Below are 20,781 nucleotides of genomic sequence, written 5' to 3'. Positions count from 1 at the left end.
GAATTCGATTTTGCCTTCATCGTTTCGAGGTCGATAAATAAATACCAGTTGAGCATTGGGGTCGCCATAATCGAATAGCCTCATTCCCCAAATTTCAGGCCTTTTGTCTATCTTATCAAGAATTATTTTGAATAGAAAATAGCACCCAATATTACGACAGTACCCGTAACATGTATGCTTGTATGTAGATACAGGGTGTCCCAAAAGCCACTGATGGGTTTTAATTTTTAATAACTTCTTTAACTTTACAAATAAATGCAGAAAAATTTAATACAATATAAAGGACATAATGAAAATTAATATGCACAAGTCAAATTTTGTAACACCGCTACATCACATATGAAAAATGACATCGCTTAAATGGCAGCCATTTTCGGCTTCGCTCGCCCGTGCTCTTTCCAAAACTTGCACCATAACACTCTCAAGAGTTTCAGACTCCGCTTTTCTGATTTCTCTATTGATGTTTTTCTTCAGTTGCACCAGGGTCTCCGGTTTGTTGACGTAAACCCTCTCTTTCAAATATCACCACAAGAAAAATCCGGGCTAGTCAGGTCTGGGAAACGTGAAGGCCAGTTGATATTGCCGTAGCGGGAGATTGTTCTCTCTCCAAAGCACTGCCGTAGCAACTGCATTGTTTCTTTTGCAGTATGAGCAGTTGCCCCATCTTGCTGGAATCATGTGCGAGGTCTATTTTGAATGGCCTTCGCATTCCCCAGTCAGTTGTGTCAATCTTGCATTCAGTCAGAATCTTTCACACAATCCTTAAAATGTAATTTTGGCTTATCCCATACAAATACCAGTTCGCCATAAAGGATTCGTTTTGGAATTCTACTGTCATCTAGTCGCATGCCAAGGCCTATCTAACGAGTCTGTGTTTACGGATGTGAACTTCAATGCTCAGTACTTCAGAATCAGGCATATGAGTATTACATACATACATACATACATACAAGATCGTAATATAAACCTTCGTATTTTTTATGACTAAAATCTTGCTTCGATTAATTTACAGGCGGAGATGGAAAAAACTGGAATAAGTCTGCATTTAACAAGGATTCAAAAGACTTCAATATTGCCACACAAGATTATATCCCGCATGATCTAAATTATCGGACAAAAATATTCCAAGGGTCTCAGAGCAAGAAAGACAGCTATAAATCAACGAAGAGAACGTTCTTCGAAAATCCAGCCTCAACTCATGCAGAAAGCGCTGATAGTTCACAAGAATTTAACATGAGACGTTATTATAATACAATGAGTTCTTTGCGAAATACTAGGAGGAATAGTAGAGATAAACAAACGGTGAATGGGAAAAATTCGACAGAGAAAAACGTTGGTCGGCAAGAGCCAAATGCAAAGAACTATAAAAGACCAATGAAAATTATGACCTTAAACAAAAACGGTCGGTTGAATATGCGCAATAAGAAGACTGACATCCTGCAAATGTACAGGCAACTACTTTTAAAAACTGGACAAATGGAAAAATTTAGAAAGTTAGGAAAAGTTAAGCAACGTCAGTTTATTCGACGTCTAATGCTTAAAAACCGCAAGATAGCTAAATTAAAAACTCAAAATGAAATGAACCATATTCATCAGATAAGTCGAGTACCGGAGCTAAATCAGGATACTGAGACAAGTCATGTGACTGGGCTGAGTCATGTATCTGAAAAAGCAACAACTGAAAGTTCAAACAGATTCTCAAATACTCCAACTTCTAGAAATACCACGTTGTTGAATGTTTGGACAGATGGGATGCACAATGACAAACACGTTTCTTTAAAGAATGAACCCAGTTATCGAAGCACATCTCATCCTCTAAAATCTTACAAAAAAGATTATAGATATTCGCCGGAAGAAAATCAAAGATCACAGAAACATAAAAAGGAACAAGTTATGCAGCAAAAGTTCGATAGTTTCCAACGTGAGAAAGGAAAAAATAGAAAACCATTTCTTGTCATGACTTCTCCAAATATGATAGATTCCGGAACACATCAACCAAATGCATTTATGTTTAATCAAAATGGCGATGTCGTCCATTACAGAGGCTCTTCTTATCAAACGATTTATCCCGAATTTGAACAACAAAGATCATTTACCTTCAAAAATAATATGCCATATCTAAGAGATATTCCTAACACATCACAAGCTGATATTAAGACTAAAAAAGAAGAGGAAAATTCGTCTGAAAACAAAATAGACGATGAAAATAATGCGAAAAAAAGACAAGATGAAAACGCAGACAACGAAGATGATGTAGATAACGAAATAAAGAAATCATCTGCAGAAGATAAAGACAAGTATGATTCTCATCAGCAGACTCAAACCCGACTCCCTGCCACCTTTACAATACGAGCTAAAAATTACAATGATATGAGTCCAAGCTTTCGGACACCTCGATACGATTTTACTCAACAATTTAATCGGCGCCAAAAGAAAAAACGTTTAATTCAAAGAGGAAAACTTCATTTACCTTCAAAAAACCTTCCTCTTAAAACTTTTAGAAATAAGTTCAGAGTAAATCGAAGACAAAACCGATATGGCATGCTCAGAGAAACACCACCTTGGTCTAAGTTCCGTGCAAATATTGGTCAGCCTTCTCAGTTTGTCATGATTTCAAGCGACCGTAGAAAAGATATGCCAATTCCTAGGAAGGAAGATCAAGATTCCTCGGAAGACACTTCAGAAAGTGAACAAAGTCAATTTTCCCCTCCTTACTATCACACGTTGTCCCCGGGTCTAAATTCAATGGATATTGCCGGGGGGTTTCAATATAACTATCATCCTTATGCTGGTAACGATCAACTAGATCAGCAAAACAAAGTGGATTATTATCAACAATATCCCATTACACATGTTGAGGACAATAACGAAGATAGCTCTGATGAAAACACTTCTATAGAGCAAGAGCAAGGAGACGAGACAGATTACCAAGAACCACCCTCATATGTAGGCATGCACGGGTCAGATGTTGCTCTTGATACAGGTAGAGTAAATGAAGTGAACCATTTTTACGGTGAAAGTACGATTGTACCTTTAGGTCAATTGAAACATGATCAAGATGATGACGACCAGGATGACAATATCAACTCCTCAGAGAACGCAGTGGAAGAAACATCGGAAGAGCAAGATAATCAAAAACAAATGCCGGAAAATATCCACAAAAATCGTGATTCACCTGACACTCTCCTAATCGTACTAGATAATGACTCAAAGACAAAGAAAAATATTGATAATGAAGAACATAATCAATTCAAACAATCCTCTGCCGAAGACTTTACTGAAGGTAAAAAAGCTAGTCCAATAATGAAAGCCGATCACTCATTATCAAATGGAATATTAGTTATACTAGATAATGATGGAGAAAAACCAATAAGCACAATAAAACCCACTCCAGCAATAGAGAAAAGTAAACACTTTCCTGAAGATAAACCTAAGCAATCTGCAAAGACAATTAAAATAAACGTTAGTAGTAATTCTAGTTCTCTTGAAATGTCTAACAAATACTCGTATTCATTTTTAAACGAGACCTCAAATAAACATTCATATAAACCTCTGAATATCACAAAAAGCAATGAATCATCAAACAACAGCAGTAACAATTTCACCAAAACTATAACCTCTATTAATGATATTTCCTTTAGTTTAAATAGTTCTGATCAGAGTCATCGACCATCTTTTAGTGTAAACAGTTCTAATCAACTTTACAGAACATCTTTGAAGCCCCTGCGGCCATCAAGTGAAAAGAAAAATTCTTTGAATAATCTTTTGATTGAATTAGGAACTAAAGATAACATATTCAACATCCGAACGCCCAGTAGAGGAATTAGCCAACGTGCTGGAGATTACCATAAAGGAATATCGGAAAGCAAATCACTAAGAAAAGATCAACGTTTCCGACTTGTAAACAAATCACGCCCTGTTACAAACCGTTACAAAAGCAATGGGCGTAAAATAAAAAAGAAATTTAGGTACAAAAACATTGGCCATCCTTTCAAAAACGTTCGTCGCACTGGAAATAGTAACATTTCTATGAGGAAAAGATTTAGGAAATTATACCCAAATATTCACTTCCAAGCTGATACTGAACTGTTTGGTAACCGTGTTAGAGAAGTCGTAGAAATTCCTGACATTGATTGGACATTAAATGGATCGACTTTGGAAGGTGATAGCATTAATTTATTGAAGAAATCAAAATCAACTGAAAATAAAACCATAACCTCCGGTCATTTACCTCAAGAAGATCTTTCAGAAAGATTACCTCAAAATAATAATGTAATCCGAGGTATACATGCCATCAACACAAATATATTAGATTCCCAGAAAACCGATTCCCAGTCCATTGAAGATGACAACAGATACCGGAAAATACCCTTGGAGTATCCAAAAGATGTTGACGAATACAGACTTGATCACTTACATGGAATTCCGAACGTGTTCACTGTGGTGTCAAATACGAAAGATGATGATGACGATGATGATTCTGCTGAATATAGTCAGTCGAATCATAACCTAGTGATCAACACGATTAAGTATAAATCACCCAATATAGATATGAATCCCATTGATTCTTTAAATCCTGTCTATTTAAATACCTTAAAAGATATTCGAAACTTTGTAGATACACACAGCGAAGATAAAGATGATTTCAATGAAAGACTAGATGAAGAAAGAGAAGAAGTGCAAGAAAATATGGAATACTCAAATAAACAGCCAGCATTTCATCCACTTTTGGCGAGAGGCAGAGAAGATTCGTATAAGACCGTATCTAATATTCAGTTAAATAATGAAAAGATGTCTCCTGTTTACAGGGAAATAAGCGGCTCACAAGAAGAATTTCCCGATATTGAGAGAGATCATGTTATTGGCGACTATCATTATCCAAAATTCGATCAATTGAAAACAAAGATACAGCTTCCCACTGAACTATACCAAGATAGACTATACGGAATCGATTCGGATGACGAAAATGAAGAATTGCCGCTGATGTACAGAGATATAATGTACAAAAAGCGCTTATCCAAACACGACAATAATAGAATGTCGCATGATAATGACGATACATTTTCTACATCGGAAAGAGTAAACACAATGAACACAAATAAGCAAAATAATCTGAACAATTTCTATGTGCTGGGCAATAAGCCAAGTAAATTAAACCATACAGTTGGTGATTTCCACAACAATAGTAGAATAAAAGTCAACCACCCACTAATGTCACACAATTCAATAAGTGCTCTCTATGGACAATCTCCATTAAACCCTGACGAAACATATGATTCAGTCGAGGATAGCAACTTGGACTCCACTAGTATGGCGGATGAATTAAACTATCGCAATAAAAAACGGAAGTTGATTTCTTCAAGTTCACACAGTTTGCATAATAAAATACTTGTTACAGGCGCTGATACACCTGGATTATTAGGTTCAACGAAAAGTGAACGAACATTAAACGAGAATCGTCTGAAAAATACTTTGCAAAAGAAAACTTCCAGCCTTTTCAAGAGTCATCTACGTAACCGTGATAAATTGTCAGATGATGCTTCCATCCGTTCTATAGAAGGGGTTCGATCTGACCAAGAATTTTATAGAACCTCGTCTGGCAGAAAAAGTCAGATTCTCGGTCAAGAAAATCGGGAAATCTATTTGCCCAGAGATTTTCATAGCTCCGAAATGATATGGAGAAACGGAAAAAGTCCTTTACGTGGGATAGAGACTCAAGATATACCTCGTCAATATTGGCGAATTTATCAACTTCTAAAGAATGGAAATTTACCAGAAAAATACAGACCGTTATATTATCACTTAAAAGACGAAATAGATAAAATTGCCAATAAATCTTCGCAAGGTGACATCTATAAAACCAATGCTCATAATAACCTTTCAGATCCAAATGAAACCTTGAATGAATTTGATATAAAATTAACTAATAGATCTGGTAGTTCTCCATTGTGGGACAACAAAAATGAAGTAGATATTCTTAAGAGAAACGAGTATGAGAAGAAAACAGATAAGGAAGCTACCGATATTGGTCTAGCAATGCAAAAGAGCAAAAAGAAATTGAGTGTAGTTGATGTTCATGATGACACACAAATCGCTTTAGAAGGAGTTTATCTGAAGGGTGGTTTAGACTCTAATAATAAGGATTTGGGGACACCAGAATTTGGTGGTCGGCCATTGGAAGATGAAAGTATTTCTGGAGATTTTGGAACCAATACATTTGAGGAAAATAATAAAAACTGGAGGGATACAAGTTTCGATATTGGCATTTCAAATCCAAAGTGGAACGATACATTAGCTTATGAAGAATCCAGGATGAAGGAGAAAACTGCATTTCTGAATGATAAGGACTACAATATGAATAGCATGGATTACCAAAAACTGCACAAAAACTTTTCTGATTATGAATTAACAAAAGGCCATAAGAGCGAAAACAGTTATCCGTTAGTTGATGAACAATTGCATAAAACACAATATAAAAATTACTTCGATGAAAATAGTCCTGGACTCTTTGAGAATGGAGTTCATTTTGGGGTTCATGGCAAAGCAGATAAAGGCCAGCAGAAACACGATATAAATACAAATTCTCGAGGACCAAACAGCAAAGTTCTCGGTCCTAATGATCAAGAGAGTATACAGTATCCCACAGAAAACGGAAGTCCACTCACGGATATTATTGAGAATCATCAATATGAAAACGTATATAATTATCATGGGAGTATATATGACCCATACGATTACCTAGGGGAAGTGGATATCAGCCAACTGGACCCAGTTGAAAAGGCTTTTCAAATACCTTACAACAGTGTTCCAGAGAGTACACTCACTAAATTTGATAATCAAGGAAATCATTTAGAATCTTCAGATTTAACAAACACAAATTTACAAAAAAATAGGTTAATGAAAGACAATTCAAATTTATTGACCCAGTATAGTGATGAAATGAATTTAAACGGTCGGGTAAGGCCAGAAAAACAGACCCCTAGTATCGATAAAGATACAGAAAAGATCAAGAGCATGAGTAGAACCATAAACATAGATAAACCAGGAATCTTTGGTAGTGATTTTCAAGAGAAATCTGATCAAGTTGTATTAGATAAATATTTATCACATGATGTATTCCAAAAAGTATACGAAAGTCAAGGGGAAGGTAAACGCTTACATGAAAGCCATGAGGGAAGAAAACACTTGCAAGACAGCCACGGGGAAAAAAAACGCTTGCAAGACACCCATGGGGAAAGAAAACACGTGCAAGACAGCCATGGGGAAAGAAAACACTTGCAAGACAGCCACGGGGAAAGAAAACGCTTGCAAGACACCCATGGGGAAAGAAAACATTTGCAAGACACCCATGGGGAAAGAAAACATTTGCAAGACAACCACGGGGAAATAAAACACTTGCAAGACAGCCATGAGGGAAGAAAATATTTGCAAGACACCCATGGGGAAAGAAAACACTTGCAAGACAGCCATGGAGAAAGAAAACACTTGCAAGACACCCATGGGGAAAGAAAACACGCACACGACAATCGTAGAGAAAGAAAGCAAGGACAAGGTAGCCATGAAGAGAAAAAATATTTACATGGTAATTTTTGGGAAGGAAAGCATTCTCAAGACAGTTCTAGAGGAGATAGAAAACCTTCGCATGATAGTCTTTGGGAAGGAAAGCACTCAAAACACAGTCGCAGAAGAGCAAAGCCGTTTCAACACAGTCGCAGTGAAGCAAAAATTCTACAAAGCCATAGGGATATTAATGATGATGAAGATGATAGTAAAACACAAGAAATAGATATTGCCAAGCCAAATGATAATGAGTTAACAGAAGACATTGACGATGGCGATGCAAAACATTATTCTGGAAATAACTACTATTCTGATATCATTGTCCAGCCATTAGGCTTAACAGAGAAAAACTTGCCAAACACATTTCAAATATCTCCAAGTAACGTCTTTTCAACATCGGCAACAATAATACATCGGAATAAAACTACAGAGGAGAGCAGAACTGATGCTAAAGAAACTGATGTTAAATATATTGATCACAAAATGTTTTCTGTAACTCAGAAGAAAATTTTCAAATCATCGTTACCTGTCTCTGTAAGTAACTTAGAAGGTACTGACAACAAATGGCTTTATTCTAGTACGGATAACGGAGATGCAATTCGAAATGTCTCTTCCGAAGAAAAACAAGGAAAACAATTTGTTGACGTAGGTGTTCCGCTGACGTCTTCACATCCATCACAATTTCAGAATATCTCTAGGACATCAGATGCTATTGATATAGATGGAAGTCGATTTAAAGAAATAAGCAATATTACAGAAGAGACTGAATCTCAAGGAAATCAGTCATTGTTTTTAGATAGAATTTCTTTTGAACCAACTTTATCGGATTTGGATAGTACGTCTGTCAAAATAAAGAAGTACAACACTCACCAAAGATTAGTTACATTTGGTAAGGATGACCACCAAGTATCAAAACATGGCTCGTCTGAGTTAGGAGGAATTTCCAGGAGTGATTTCAATTCAAGCCAAATATATGAGGACCCGACATTTCGCGGAGAGATGGTACAGGCTGATGATGAAAATGCGACAGAAATTCCACAACTAACATCAGCAAATGACTTTTTGATATACGATGAGAATTATGATCTTTTACCTGAAGAAAGTTCGAGAGACGAAAAGAACAGCAGTGAAAATTTAGATGAAGTGCATGATGATAGCATGAACACCTCTGTGCATGTTGAAGGGACTGTAGAAAAATGGGGACGTGGCGGACATTCGATTAAACCAACAACATCACTATCTGATGATAAAAACATCGATGACATTGCAAAGAAAGACACTGAAAACGATCCGTTAAAATCTCAACCATCGTACATGGATGAGAGTGAACATCTATTAGCAGAGATAGAACTCGGAGAGTCATTTCCTCAGTTAGAGGATAAAAAGATACCCCATACACCAGAAGAGGAATACCGTGAACATCAACATCACATGGGTGCCTCCCCTATTAACCGAGATATTCATCAGCTACATCAAATCTTACCAGATATTCTGGTTGAAGAACCTGATATCTCACACAAACCAACTGTTCTTCAAACGACAACTGCTTTGAAAGACACTGAAAAGCATGTTAAAATTTCTGAAACAGTAAAAAAAGAAACTGTTCCAGCAATTGACATTGACAAACAGGTGTTCTTTAAGGGATCAGATATAGATAAAGAAAAGAAAAGAATCACTGGAAGAACAGAAGCATCGAAACTGGACTTTTTTGAACACGATTCGTTTCAGAAGCCCGAAACACTCATGATGGAGACAACTGAAGAAACTCAAACAGATGCTAAGGATTCTCCGTCTACAAATATTATTGAACAAGAAGTAACTGGAGAAAGAACTGAAGAGAACATTTTACAAACAGCTGAAGACAAAATACTTCCAACTGATCTCGGTTTTAAAACAAAAGAAGACTCATTTGATTCTCATAAGAAATCTACTCATGGAGTTAGATCTGAAATACCTTCACTAGGACTTAACACTAAATTTATAACTTATGAAGGATCTGCCTTACCAACAATAACAGCAGGGCTTCAAGAAAGTCAGTCCTCATTCCTCCATTCATCTAATAATTCCGTCCCAAAAATTGAGACACAAGATGTGCTAGGTAAATTAATCACTGAACAAGGTGAGAAAACGTCTAAAGAAAGTTATACGGGAACAACACGTGATATCAAGGCTGATCCAGACATGAAAACGTTAGGATTGCTTCAATCTAGGAAAGAGGTGAAGACATTCAATAAAACAGGCCTGCAAGACAAACTTGATATTGTTAAATCGGATACTACTTTGCTTGGTATCGAAGAACTTATAATACATGAATCTAAACCACAAAGCACATTGCAAGGTAGTGATAAATCACAAAGTCAACACCATGAATATCTAGATGGTATTTTACAAAGTACTGATAAATCTAGAAGCCGTCAACCGACTACAAAGGTTGGTACTTTACAGAGTGGGGAACCATTTGAAACAGATGTTACCATTAAGGGTTCTGGTAAATTAAAAGAATATGAAGCACCTGCAAAATATGTTACATTACAGGGTAGACAGACATCAATGAAATCTAAATCAACAGTAATGGATGGTACTGCACACGATATTGATATATCGAGAAGTCCTAAAACAATTCAGATTAATGATAGCATATATAGCAGTGGCAGTAAATTACATGGCTATGAATCATCGACACAACTCCATGATACTTATGAACATAAAGCTACTCATGTAGGAGACAGTACTTCATATAGTAGGGAGAAATCAAAAAAATCTGAAACAACTCTGCAAGACAGTATTTCTCAGGCTACAGAAGAAAAACGACTACCTAGCTTATCTCATCTAGATGGCGCATCACTTGGTGCAGACATATCAAAAATATATGTGGAGCCAACACAAGCAGTCAGTACCTTGAGAGATACATCTCAATTACATGAAGCTTCATATGGTAGAGGTGATTCAAGAGGACATACACCGATTCAAGTAAATCATACTATGCAACATATAGAAGAATTAAGAGGACAACAACCAACTCAGTTATATGGTACCTTGCCGGGTAAAGATGAACATAAACACACACCAGTTCAGCTAGATGACGCATTGCTTGGCATTGATGAATCACATAAACTTGAATTGTCCCATACAGACAATACCTCACAAGGTCCAGAGAAAGAAATATTTCACGAGGCGAAACTACATAATGCTTCCCATAGTATAGATGAAGTTAGAAGACATGAGATGATTAAATTGCAAAATATTTCATATGACATTGAGGAATCGAAGAGGAATGAATCGACCCAGGTACTCAACACATCACTTAGTATTGATAAATTAAAAGAACATAAACCCATTCAACTGAACACTACCTTAGATAGTACAGATATATCGCATAGACTTGGACCTTCTCTACTAGATGGTAGCTCACATGCTACTAGTGAATTCTACAGGCAGGAATCAACTATTGTAGACGATGCTTTGCATGGTATACATGAATCAAAAGAATACGAACCAACTCAAATAGATGGTACGTCGAACGTTGGTACAAGTAAACTGAATGAATATGAACCGACTATCGATGGTACTTTGCATGATACAAGTGAATTATTTAAGCATAATCAATCTCAGTTATATGGTACTTCACATGGTACAGACGCATTTAAAAGGCAAGAACCGGTTCAGTTAGAGGGTACCGTGAACATTGGTTCAGATAAACAGGGCGAATATGAACCGACTCAACTAAGTGGTACTTCTCATGATACAGGACGACTTATTAATGATAAATCATCTCTGTTAGATGGTGTTTCAGATGGATTTAATAAGTCCCATGGGCAGGAACTGATTCAAATAGATGGTATAGATGGTATCTCATACGATACAGGTGGTTTGCATGGACCTAAACTCTCTAAATTAGATGGTACCTTACGTGATACAGGTGAGCTGTATGGACACAAGTCAACAGAACTAGCTAGTACTCTTCATGGACATAAACCGACTCAAACAGATGACATCTCTCATATTACAAAAGGATTATCTGAACAAGAAGCATCACTGCTAGATAGTTCTACTTATAGTACAGGTGAATTAAATACTCATGGACCAACTCAGTTCGAAAGCATCCCATCACATAGTATAGATGGACTACAAAGTATAGGTGGACTACAACTGTCTCAATTAGATCGTAGAAGACAGGATACAGATGAACTACCTGGACACAAACCATCATCTCCAGATAGTACTCCATATAGTACAGATGGACTGCATGGATATGAATCGTCTCAAGTGGATGGTATTTCGTATAGAATAAAAGAATCAACAAGTCATAAATTAACTCAAGCAAATGGTAGCTTGTATAATGTAACAGAATCAAGAAACCATTCAGAACCGCACCAGTATGATACTTGGCATAGTCTAAATAAATATGAAACTACTCAATCAGATGGTAATAGACAAAGTAAGGGTATCTTTAGAAGTAGTGAAACTGTTAGATCGGATGTTGACTTACCTTTTAACGAAACATCAAAGCACGGAGAAGCAACGAAAACAGATGATGGTATTAAATTAACTAGTTATCGAATACCGAAACTAACTGGTGTATCTCTGGAAAGTGATGGGTCCTCGAGACAACATGGTACATTACATGTTACAGATGATAATTTACAGGATTCTAAAAGTAATGTAATGGGTGATAGCTCACATGTTACAGACAAAATGAAAAGCCACAGACAATTTAAATTTGATCATACAGTGAGCAGTTCGGACAAATCTAGAATTACTCAGTCAGCTAAACAATATATTAGCTTGGATGATACTGAGAAATCGAAAACATTGGATAGTACTTGGCGTAGAACTGATGAGTTGGGAATGTTTCAAACGCCTAAAACTGACATTATATATCACAGTACTGAAAGACCAAAGAGTTATGAACCTGTAGGGACATATGACATGTTGCATGGTTCAACTAATATAGATGGTACCTTACAAGATACTGATATATTGAGAGGTTACGATCCATCACAACCAGATGCTAGCCCATATAGTACAGATAAAGAAGGAGTGTATGTGTCAAAAACTGATGAAGCCTCACATGGAACCGACAAAATAATCAGTTATGATCCAACGAACATTTTCGGTACCTCACATGATGCAGATAGAATAAAAAGCTCTTATACAATGCAAGTTGATGACACACCACATCATACATCGAAATATATCGATAGAATAAAGAGTTATGATCCGACAAAAGTGAGTGATGATTTCCAAGTTAGTGTTAAATCAAAATTTTCTGAACCAACTAAGACAGGAACTTCCATTGCTGAATCAGTGTTAGATAAACATACACCAACCACATATTCAAAATCTGGTGATGGGATTCTCAGAGAAATCAGTGGATATGAGTTTTTACATCCAGGTTATCGGACAACTATTAAATCAAACGGCAGAAGTTGGATAAAGGTACCACCATTAGATAATAGCTTTAGAAAAGAAATCCAAGATACTGATCACCAGATAAGCGATGACACCTTGTATCAAACCTCTTTTACTGATAAGCATTTTGACAGAGACGGGATAACGATTTCAGCAACAAAACAAATCAAAGGAGAAAAGGCAGTAACATACGGTGACGTAAGCAAAAAAGTCGATAGAGGTGAACCGAAATTTGTTAGTTCAACGTCAGAACCATCAAAAGATGGTAAAGTCTTGTCATTGGATGGGGAAACGCAAAAAAAAACAGACGAGAATTATGTTGATAGTCATAAGATGCCTATAGACATGCCTGGCGTGAAAACAGAAACTTCTACTGATGCAACATTGAAACTGATTCATGACACTAGTCTTTCTTCTTCTAAGGAGACTGGACAACATTCGGTTTCTGAACAAACTCATGCCTATCCGTCTCTGGTCACTAGATCGCCAGTCGATAAACAGAAGACAGAAAAAGACCTTGCCATTAATGCATCAGCCAAACGGACTGACGATTTATCTTCAGTTATTTTCACTGACAGTATTACTAAAGAGGTGCTATCGACTAAATCTGAAGACTTCCCCAAAGAAAATGTGATGGATAGTTTTTCATCTCTTAAACCAAAAGTATCATCTTCTAAAACTTCTGCCCCACACCAAACATTTTCAGGCATTTCATCAATATTAGACAAGAAACAAGATCAAAAGCAATTAAAAACACTTCTTGATCTTCCTTCAACTTTATTATTCGGTCAGCTAATGGATGTTGGTCTTACTTCAAAAGGTTCACATCCTGAAAGTCAAGACACGCATTCATCAATAGAGGTTGATGTTGACCGTACAGAACATTTTCCTGGTTTTGATGCACTCCGACAACTAACGGGATCTGCTCCAAAAGAAAAAGAGAAAATTGTTACAGAAATTGCTTCGGATTTATTTCAGACCAAGCACCAAGATGTGAAACCCTTTATTGAAAAGAAAATCCCGACTGTTAAAACTCCAACTGTAAAATTCAAACAGAGTGTTGATAAGTCACGATTTAATGGTCTCAAGAATGTTTCTCTCCGACATCCTGGTAAATCCAACGAAAGTATATTTTCTGACTTTGATACTGAATCTGACCAAATTCCTATTCAACATACCATAACAATGACTCCTCACACTAAAGCTGAAGGTAGTGTCACAGATATTGATCACAAGTTAAAATCACCTGAAAGAGATGATAGAAAACTTCATAAAATAACGCAGCCATACAGCATTAAAGTAGAACCTGGTTTAGAAACGGATTTAATCGATGAAGGTATTCCACTTCCAGAATACACAAGCTTTGTCAATTACCAAGATTCTATTGATCCCGGAGCATCAACAAGTGAGGTACCTATCCATATACAGAGCACATTTAACAAAAGTTTCACAAAAACAGATGAAAAAGAGAAGTTATTTCCCGAAATGTTACACAGTAATATTCCATCATACGAAACACCTGTCCTTGATTTTACAGAAGATGATCGGAAAATCCTTATGGATAGAACAACCCCTAATGCTCATTTAAATATTTTAAGTTCTAAGAAACAGCGCTTTCATGCTAGTTATTCTCCAGATCAGTATCAAAAACCAACAAAAACTGGAAGACCATACGCTACAACTGGATATCCTTCCATGATTGAACATTTTGACCGAAAAGATATCATGAAATTCCATATTCCAGGTGATACTACAATCAGTACACATCCTGAAAGTACTCTTCCGCACACACCAAAGATTCCTACGGAAAAAACAATGCAGTTTAGGAAAGGAACTCCCGGTATAACTAATAATATGAAATCTTTGAGACAACAGTCTGATAGATTTTTGCAGATAGTCACTCCATCAATAAGAAGAAGTGATATAAAAAATATATGGGAAGACAATTCAAATTTAATGTTAAACTTATATGAAACTTCGAGATTTACAAAAGCTTCCTTTCTTCGCAAAAACGAATCTGCTTGTGAGTATAAATGTTTTTTTTTCTTCTTTATTCTAATCTCCTTGAGAAAATTTTAAAGTGTATTAGACTTTTGAAAGTACAGAGCCTAGAAATTTCATTTTCATACCTGACTGACTTTCAGCACAAAAATATTTATATAACAAAAAATTGTTTAATCAAACTATCCCTCGGTCTAATAGTTGTCAAAGTTTCTGTGATACAATCTTTAGTTGTCATAGCAAGTAATCAAAATAGATGAGGATACATACATACATACATACATACATACATACATACATATATGATGATGAGTATTCTAAATAATTTGGAGTAATAATATGAGCAAATATATTAATACTGATCTTATATTAGCGTTAGTACACATATTCGTAGTACACATATTCTCAGTTGGGAAATAGAGTTTCGGATATACATACATTCGTACATATGTATGTATTCATTCCAGTGGGTAACATGTTCAAAGAAGCTATGTCCGGTCACTTAAAATAAAAAAATTTAAAGATGAACCTGAGAGTGAATAAACGTTTAACTCATAATCGTTAGTCCGACTATATATATATATATATATATATATATATATATATATATATATATATATATATATATATATATATATATATATATATATATATATATTAATCGAAATGTACGATGTAACAAATCCATTACGGCTGATCTTACCAATCAGTTTCGCATTAGAAGTTCAACGGAGTGTTAGGTAAGCCTGCGCTCATCAGAGCTAGCGGTTATAGAATGAAATATGAAGCTCACCATATTTCATTTCATAACGGCTATCTCTGATGAGCGCAAGGTTACATAATCGGACTGTTACCTAACGCTCTGTTGAACCCCTAGTAGGAAACCAATTGGTAAGATCAGCCGTGACAGATATATAATACTGTACGCTTCGATTAATATACCCGCTCTATTGACAGATATACGAGTGCATTTTTACCTGACTTATAGGTAAATGGTGAACAGGCAGACATACAGACAGATAGATTGGTGGACAGGCAGACAGATAAATGTTATGCTGCTAGAAGAAGAGATAAAAAAGAGTGAGGAAGTGTTTAGATGAAAACGTAAAAAAGATGAAAGGGAGACAGTGAAAGTGAAGAATGAAGAAAGAAGAACGCACGAGAAGTTTTTCACAGTAAGATGATTTACAGTCCTAAGAATCTCTCAACTGATGTACTCCAAGTAGTATTTTGCTGTCTAGGCCTTCACTTTCCGGGTGGAGTCTATTTTCATATAACTTTTGGTATCCTGCCCCTGTATGTTCTGCGTGTGTGGCCTAGCCAAATGAGCTACCATTATTTTGTTTGAAGGACCATCAAGGATCACTCCGGTGCATTCAGTTTTGTGGTACAGTTCTCTATTTGACACTTTATAAGACCTTAAGATGGCTTAGATGGTTAGACCAGACACTCAGAATTAACCGGGACAGGATAACAAAAGTAACTGTTACAAAATTTGAAACTGTAGATCACAATTCGGTAACCTGCGGATAAAAGAATCTATCTTAATCGAGATACACAAACTAACAATTACAGCTGGCTTGAATTGAATGCATGCCAATGAATACGATAACTCAATATTTAACCTACTTCCTTTTCACACACGTCACTCTATCCCGACACTTAAGGCTGTGTAACAAACACGGCCCTAAATTTCTATACGTTCAAACATGTAATAATCTTATCACACCGAGGAACCCGACACATGAAACAAAAATAAATAAATAAAAAATCAGGGGACGCAGAATTTATTTTCCTTTGCTTCTTTAAAACGTTGAAAGAGAGATTTTAAAACAGAAACATCATAGCTTATTAAAAACACTCTTCTGTAAACATATACATTTTGATATGTACACATTTTCTCACTTAAATCTATTTTTTGTCTTAGATTATTTGGTAGAGAGTGTGGACAATGTAGCCAGATCTCTGAAGCTCAAACTACTTGAAAGAGAAACATGTATTTGTTATTTTACTAAGCAAACAGTTGAGGTTTCCTGCAAGCAAGAAATGATAGGACGTATTATTAAGCTGACTCTACCAAGTAAGGAACGGGATATAAATATAATGTGCAGTGTGAAGACATATGATGATTCTTGGAAAGGTATGAAATTTTATTTTATTCGAATTCTTCCACTATATCGGCAAAATTCCTCCATCATATCGATCAGTTTAGCCATAATTTGATCGATTTCGCTAGCAATTTCGATCAGTTCTATTTAGTTTTTTCTTAGTTCCTCCTCGAAGTCGCGTAGTATTTGTTCATTTGTCTGAAACAAACACTTGCTCTGCTGGTGTGGTAGTGGTGGTGGTGGTTTATTTGTCTGGTGTTTATTTGTCTGCTGTTAAACCCCCAAATCAAACCTCGAAAAGCCAATGAAGAAGATTTCTCGGAGGAGGGGACATAAACATATTCTTAAAGAGAAAAATATATTGGCTTAATGTGAACGAAGTAAATGAATCCAACCTTCAGCTTATACCACTTTTAATTGAAATCATAACTATATACGATGGGAAGCTGAAAAGTTTCTGGCTTTCGGTAAAAGAAAATACAGAAGGATCAATTAATTATGATTTTAATCAACATATTCCCCTTTCGAATTCACACACTTATTGCAGTGGTCCTTCAGTTTTTTTTTAAGCCCTGTAAAAAAATCGGAAGGTTGGGCTTTCAACCAGGCCTCAGTAGCAGCGATCACTTCCAAATAGGAGTGAAATTTCGTTCCCTTGAGATGTTTCTTCAGTTGTGGAAAGAGCTGATAGTTGGAAGGAGCCAAGTCAGGTGAGTAAGGTAGGTGGTCTGCCAATTCGAAGCTAAAGTCGCATATTTTCCAGCCGACTTCTGGGTCCGAAACTTCTTGGGACGCAGCGAACCGCTGTGACACCACTCCACTGATTGCTGCTCGGTCTATGGATCATAATGACGAAGACAAGTTTCATCATTGGTGACTAAACGAGCCGTAAAATCAGCCACTCTCGCTGCAAACCGGTCAAAAATCGCCTTTGATGTCGACACTGGAGCGCTTCTGATCTACGTTCAGGCATTTCGGTACTCATTTTGCGGATAGCTTTCTCATGCCCACAATGTTATGAATGATATGGCCAACTCTTTAGCAAGAAATCCCCAGCATCCTAGTTATGACTTTAGCTGAAATCTAGCGGTCCTCGAGAATCATGACGTGCACAGCGTCGGCTTTGTCCTCTGTAGTCGAGGAAGTTGACTGTCCTGACCGGGGTTCATCTATGACTTCGAAATGACCAGTCCGAAACCTTAGCATCCAGATTTTCACTGTAGAGTAAAATGGGAAGCCAACCTTCAAGACTCCCTTCATCTTGCCATGGATTTTCGCCGCTTCTTTATCATCCAAAAAGAGAAATTTCATGGCCGCTCGTATTTCAATTTTTCCAAAATTCACTATAGGAGCTGCCATCTTGCGCTAAATCTGCAAGAAAGAGAAAGATGTATATTGTATACTATCAAGATCTGTTGCCTATCTTCTAATAGGTTCTCCTACCACTCCTGTAAAGGTACCAGCTCTACCCTTTCACTATACCCTTAAAGCCAGGAACTTTCCAGCAGCCCCTCGCAAATTTTATTTATAATATGGTATAAATAAATAACGAATAAATGATAGGAGCATGCATAGCCGTGTGACTTAGAAGTGGTTTGGAGTTCAGTCCTACTGCACGGTACTGTAGGCAAGTGCCTTTTAGGTCAGGGCTATCCAATGACTTGTGAGTGAATTTGTTTGACAGAAAGTGGACGGAAGACTGTCGTATGTGTGTTTACGTATCTATGTATCTGTATATATGTGTTATTCTTTGTGGTTGTCTCTCACGCTTCAGACTCAGTGTTGGTTTGCTTACGTCCGTTAGTTTGCTTGTAACTTAGCGATTCGGTCAAAAAAAAAAAAAAGCTATTGAATTAGTCATACATATTAAAATATGTACTGAGGTCGATTTAATCAACTAAGCCCACCAAGGCTAGCGAAACTAGTGAAAGTGTAAATGTGTTTGCGATGATTTTCCTATGTCGGTCACCCATTAACCCATTACCCTTTTATTTTCAGGCTATGAGTCTTGTTTGGAAGGTCATAAGTACTGCGACCATATGTTTGGAACTCGCTTCCGTAAATGTATGCTGCAACTCGGGCGGGAAAATCTACTGAAGTATTATACGATGTGTAATACAGTGATGTGTCGTGAAACTGGGGACATGGAGCAATGGAAGAACGATGCATGCGACGTCATCGATGCATTGGCACACGAGTGTGAAATAATTGGTATCAAAGTATCATGGCGAGAAGTAACCAAGTGTTGTAAGTATGAGTGACGGAGTATACGCACAGAAATAAGACGGATTACACAAACATTTTTGCTCAGTTGTTTTGGCGTTACCTGTTTGGTGTCGCTGATTCCATGCTTACTTGTTTAACATTAGACGTTTCAATGTTTCTCTTTATCTCTCTCTCTCTCTTTCTTTCTCTTCGCTTTCTCTTCCTCTATCTCTCTCTCCTCTCTCTCTCCTCTCTCTCTCCTCTCTCTATCTTTCTCCTCTCTCTATCTTTCTCCTCTCTTTCTCTGTGTTTATGTATGAGCCTTTCTCCTTAATGTGTGTGTGGGGGAGGGTAGATGTTTATGTCAATCGCTTTCACCTAATAAATCGTAATGTGTCTCTCCAACAAACCTTATCTTTCCCTCTCTCTCATTTCTCCCCCTCTTTCTGTCCCTCTAAGTGTGTGTGTGTGTGTGAATGTGTGTGTGTGTGTGTGTGTGTGTGTGTGTGTGTGTGTGTGTGTGTGTGTGTGTGTGTGTGTGTGTGCCTGTGTGTGTGTAAATTTCTGCTTGCGTGCTTGCATTTGTGTTTGTGTGTTTGCTTCCTACGCCAAAACATACTGAATGTCCAGCTGGTCGTTCTAAATCATCAGCGTATAAACAGCTGCGCTCACTTGTCCTATTCCGAGTCATTCAGCCAGTCACGCGCAGGAGATGTCCTATTTAAAACTATTAACAGTTTTGCAATTTATCTGAGAACTGAATTAGTGTTGAAGCTTGGAAGCTGCTGCGATTGACGAAATGGTGGACTTAAGAATATATTCAACCATATATATATATATATATATATATATATATATATATATATATATATATATATATATATAGGAGAATATACAAATAATAACAACAGACGAGGACAGGTGGTGTAAATAACAAAAGTAGTATATATATATACCGGAGTAAGCAACAAGGTGGAAAAAAGCAGCAGAAATATAACAAAACTCCGATGAACGGGAACGTGAAACTCAGAGTAACAGTTTTTTTGTTATATTTCTGCTGCTTTTAAATAAAGTATATATATATATATATATATATATATATATATATATATATATATATATATACATATATATATATATATATATATATATATATATATATATATATATATATATATACACTCACACACACCTCCAGTCACATATTCACACACGTATACTTTATAGAAGAGTAGCCTGTTAACTTGGGATGGTTTATACGTTAAACGTCCATATGTGAATTAATCTATACATCACAGTCTAAAAAATCTACTTTAGCTATTAATACATTCTTCCCAACTTACTATTATGTGCAAATAAGAACAATCGGTGCCTGTTGCTGGTCTTTCACCCCTTTTTATTTTGTGGGAAAATTGTAAACTGATTCTCCCCACACACACTTTCTCTTTAGGAGGAACAATAACAGACGCGTAATGAGATATCAGTAACCAGTGGC

At 36.6% G+C, this 20,781-nt stretch overlaps 1 protein-coding gene across 1 annotated transcript in view; it reads left to right on the top strand.

Annotated features, from left to right (window-relative positions):
• Window positions 1–20,781, top strand: part of LOC106876067 (uncharacterized) — a 78,067-nt gene that overhangs the window by 20,109 nt on the left and 37,177 nt on the right. Inside the window, exons 2-4 of the mRNA XM_014924474.3 lie at window positions 1,013–14,995; window positions 16,901–17,113; window positions 19,080–19,328. Coding sequence (XP_014779960.3) covers window positions 1,013–14,995; window positions 16,901–17,113; window positions 19,080–19,328 — 14,445 coding nt within the window. The remainder of the gene's footprint in view (window positions 1–1,012; window positions 14,996–16,900; window positions 17,114–19,079; window positions 19,329–20,781) is intronic.

The sequence above is a fragment of the Octopus bimaculoides genome, chromosome 5 (assembly GCF_046866305.1).
Source record: "Octopus bimaculoides isolate indiv1 chromosome 5, ASM4686630v1, whole genome shotgun sequence".
In the NCBI taxonomy this organism is placed as follows: Eukaryota; Metazoa; Mollusca; class Cephalopoda; order Octopoda; family Octopodidae; genus Octopus; species Octopus bimaculoides.
Note: the sequence above shows the minus strand (reverse complement) of the source record. Positions and strands in the feature narration are given on the sequence as shown.